This window comes from Homarus americanus, unplaced genomic scaffold (genome assembly GCF_018991925.1).
Source record: "Homarus americanus isolate GMGI-L3 unplaced genomic scaffold, GMGI_Hamer_2.0 scaffold6480, whole genome shotgun sequence".
NCBI classification, from domain to species: domain Eukaryota; kingdom Metazoa; phylum Arthropoda; class Malacostraca; order Decapoda; family Nephropidae; genus Homarus; species Homarus americanus.
The window spans coordinates 20,863-24,546 of record NW_024735792.1 but is presented as its reverse complement, the minus strand read 5'-3'; the positions used below and the strand labels follow the sequence as shown (position 1 = coordinate 24,546).

The 3,684-nt window shown below is 50.3% G+C and overlaps 1 protein-coding gene across 1 annotated transcript; it reads left to right on the top strand.

Moving 5' to 3' along the window:
- The first annotated feature begins 321 nt into the window (after positions 1-321).
- On the top strand, positions 322-2,473 carry LOC121871629 (mucin-12-like). The gene is made up of 2 exons (XM_042374040.1): positions 322-1,099; positions 1,581-2,473. Exons 1-2 carry the CDS (start codon positions 322-324, stop codon positions 2,471-2,473), a joined length of 1,671 nt encoding a protein of 556 aa, XP_042229974.1.
- Positions 2,474-3,684: the final 1,211 nt, after the last annotated feature.

The following is a 3,684-nucleotide window of genomic DNA, read 5'->3' as shown; positions in this document are numbered from 1 at the left end:
AATACCACAAACCGCAACCGTCCCACACTTACACAACTGCACCGTCCCCAATCTCTACACAACCTGCACCGTCCCACCAACTCTCACACAACTGCACCATCCCACACCACCACACAACTGCACCGTCCCCATCCACTCTACACAACTGCACCGTCCCCACCTACACAACTGCACCGTCCCCAAATTCATCACAACTGCACCGTCCCCCCCCACAATCTGCACAACTCACCGTCCCCACCCACTGCCCCACACTGCACCGTCCCCACCCACACATGTTCTGTCCCACCACCCTGCAAATCTGCACTGTCCCCAGACACCAGAATGTCTACACCGTACCACCCCACCCTACACACCTGCACTGTCCCCCAGCCCACCCTATACACAACTGCACTGTCCCACACTATATACAATCTGCACTGTCCCAGCCCATCATTCTGCACAATCTGCACCGTCCCAGCTCCACTGGCCTGGTACAACCTGGGCACCGTCCCATCACTGGCCTGCACAACTGCACCGTCCCATCTACTGCCTGCACACCCGCACCGTCCCATCATGCCAGCACAAATCTGCACCGTCCCAGCCCACTGCTCAGCACAACCACACTGTCCCCCACCGTCTGCACAACTACACCGTCCCAGCCACTGCTCCCACAACAGCACCGTCCAAACACTGTTCCACAACTGCACCGTCCCCACCACTGCCAGCACACCTGCACTGTCCCAGCACTGCCTGCACAATCTGCACCGTCCCCAGTCACAGCCACACCCGCACCGTCCCACACTGTCCCACAACTGCAACCGTCCCAGTCACTGCCGCAAAACCGCACCGTCCCAGTCACTGCCCCACAACCGCACCGTCCCAGTCACTGCTCTGCACAATCTGCACCGTCCCTGGGCTCCACCGTCTGTATCATCTGCACCAGTCTCCAGTCACCTTGCACAATCTGCACCCCCAGCCCATTCCTGCACAATCCACCTCCCCCAGTCACTATCACAATCTGCACCGTACTTCCCATCACTGTTTAGCACAACCTGCAATCCCATCACTGTCGCACATGCACTGTCCCATTGCCTGTACCTGCACCGTCTCCCAGCCCATTGTTAGTACACCTGCACCGTCTCCCCAGCCCATTGCCTCATACCTGCACTGTCTCTAATCATTGCTTGCACACCTGCACTTCTTCTAGTCATTGTTAGTATACCTGTACTGTCTCCTAGTCATTGTTTGTATACCTGTACTGTCTCTAGTCATTGTTTGTATACCAAATGTTCTAGTCATTGTTTGTATACCTGTACTGTCTCTAGTCATTGTTTGTATAATTCGTACTGTCTCTAGTCATTGCTCTGTATACCTGTACTGTCTCTAGTCATTGCTCTGTATACCCGCAACTGTCTCAGTCACTGTTAGCATATCTGCACCGTCTCCAGTCATTGCCTTGTATAAATCTGCACCGTCCTAGCTCGTCAGTTTTCCAGACATCTGGGTACCGTCTCTTGGTCAGCTGTTCTGCAAATCTGCACCCCAGTCACTGTCTGTACAATCTGCACCGTCTCTAGCCCATGCTCTGGTTTCCACTCCAGCCCTGTCTCTAACATTGCTCTGTACACCTGTACTGGTCCTAGTCATTGTTTGTACACCTGCACTGGGGTCCCCAGTCACTGGTTTGCATAATCTGCACCGGGTCCCCTCGTCACTGCTCTCACACCTGCACCGTCCCAATACTGCTAGCACATCTGCACCGTCCCCAGTCACCACAGCACACCTGCACCGGTCCCAGCTCCACAGTTCTACAACCCGCACCGTCCCAGTCACCAGTCGCACAACCTGCACCGTCCCAGTCACTGGCCTGCACAACCAGCACCGTCCCCAGCCCACCGTCTGCACAACCGCACCGTCCCAGCCCACCGTCTGCACATCTGCACCGTCCCCAGTCACCGTCTGCGCCATCTGCACCGTCCCTGGTCACTGTTCCTGCAACTGCACCGTCCCCACTGTTGAAGTACAATCTGCACCGTCTCAGTCTGCCGTTCACACCTGCACCGTCTCCGTCACTGCTAGGCACACCTGCACCGGGTCCCAGTCACTGCTCCCCACACCCGCAACGTCCACAGCCCGCTGGCTCCAGCACCCGCACCGTCCCCAGTCAACACCTGCACACCTGCACCGTCCCAATCAATGGCTCCACAACTTGCACCGTCCCCAAATCACCGTCTGCACAACTGCCACCCCATCCCTGGGTCACTGTTCCAAGCAACCAAGCAACCGTCCCCAGCCTGTTCAGACAACTGCACCGTCCCAGCTCCACTGCCCACACCCTCAACGTCCCCATCTACCGTCTGCACAATCTCACCGTCCCAGCTCACCGTCTGCACAACTGCACCGTCCCCACTACCGTCTTACACACCTCCACCGTCCTCTGCCTGTACAACTGCACCGTCCCCAGCCACTGTTGCTACACCTGTACTCTCTCTAGTCATTGTTTGTATACCTGTACTGTCTCTAGTCATTGTTTGTATACCTTTACTGTCTCTAGTCATTGTTTGTATACCTGTACTGTCTCTAGTCATTGTTTGTATACCTGTACTGTCTCTAGCTACGCCGTTTGTATACCTGTACTGTTCTAGTCAATATTGTTAGTATACCTGTACTGTCTCTAGTCATTGTTTTGCTACCTGTAATGTCTATAGTCGTTGTTTGTGTACCTGTACTTCGTCTCTAGTCATTGTTTGTGCTACCTGTAATTGTCTCTGTCATTGCTTCTATACCTGTACTGTCTCTAGTCATTGTTTGTATACCTGTACTGTCTCTAGTCATTGTTTGTATACCTGTACTGTCTCTAGTCATTGTTTGTATACCTGTACTGTCTCTAGTCATTGTTAGTATATCTGTACTGTCTCTAGTCATTGTTAGTATACCTGTACTGTCTCTAGTCATTGTTTGTATACCTGTACTGTCTCTAGTCGTTGTTTGTATACCTGTACTGTCTCTTGTCATGGTTAGTATACCTGTACTGTCTCTAGTCATTGTTTCTATACCTGTAATGTCTATAGTCGTTGTTTGTGTACCTGTACTGTCTCTAGTCATTGTTTGTATACCTGTACTGTCTCTAGTCATTGTTTGTATACCTGTACTGTCTCTAGTCATTGTTTGTATACCTGTACTGTCTCTTGTCATTGTTTCTGTACCTGTACTGTCTCTAGTCGTTGTTTGTATACCTGTACTGTCTCTAGTCATTGTTTGTATAACTTTACTGTCTCTAGTCATTGTTTGTATACCTTTACTGTCTCTAGTCATTGTTTGTATACCTGTACTGTCTCTAGTCATTGTTTGTATACCTGTACTGTCTCTAGTCATTGTTTGTATACCTGTACTGTCTCTAGTCATTGTTAGTATACCTGTACTGTCTCTAGTCATTGTTTCTATACCTGTAATGTCTATAGTCGTTGTTTGTGTACCTGTACTGTCTCTAGTCATTGTTTGTATACCTGTACTGTCTCTTGTCATTGTTTCTATACATGTACTGTCTTTAGTCATTGTTTGTATACCTGTACTGTCTCTAGTCATTGTTTGTATACCTGTACTGTCTCTAGTCATTGTTTGTATACCTGTACTGTCTCTAGTCATTGTTTGTATACCTGTACTGTCTCTAGTCATTGTTAGTATACCTGTACTGTCTCTAGTCAT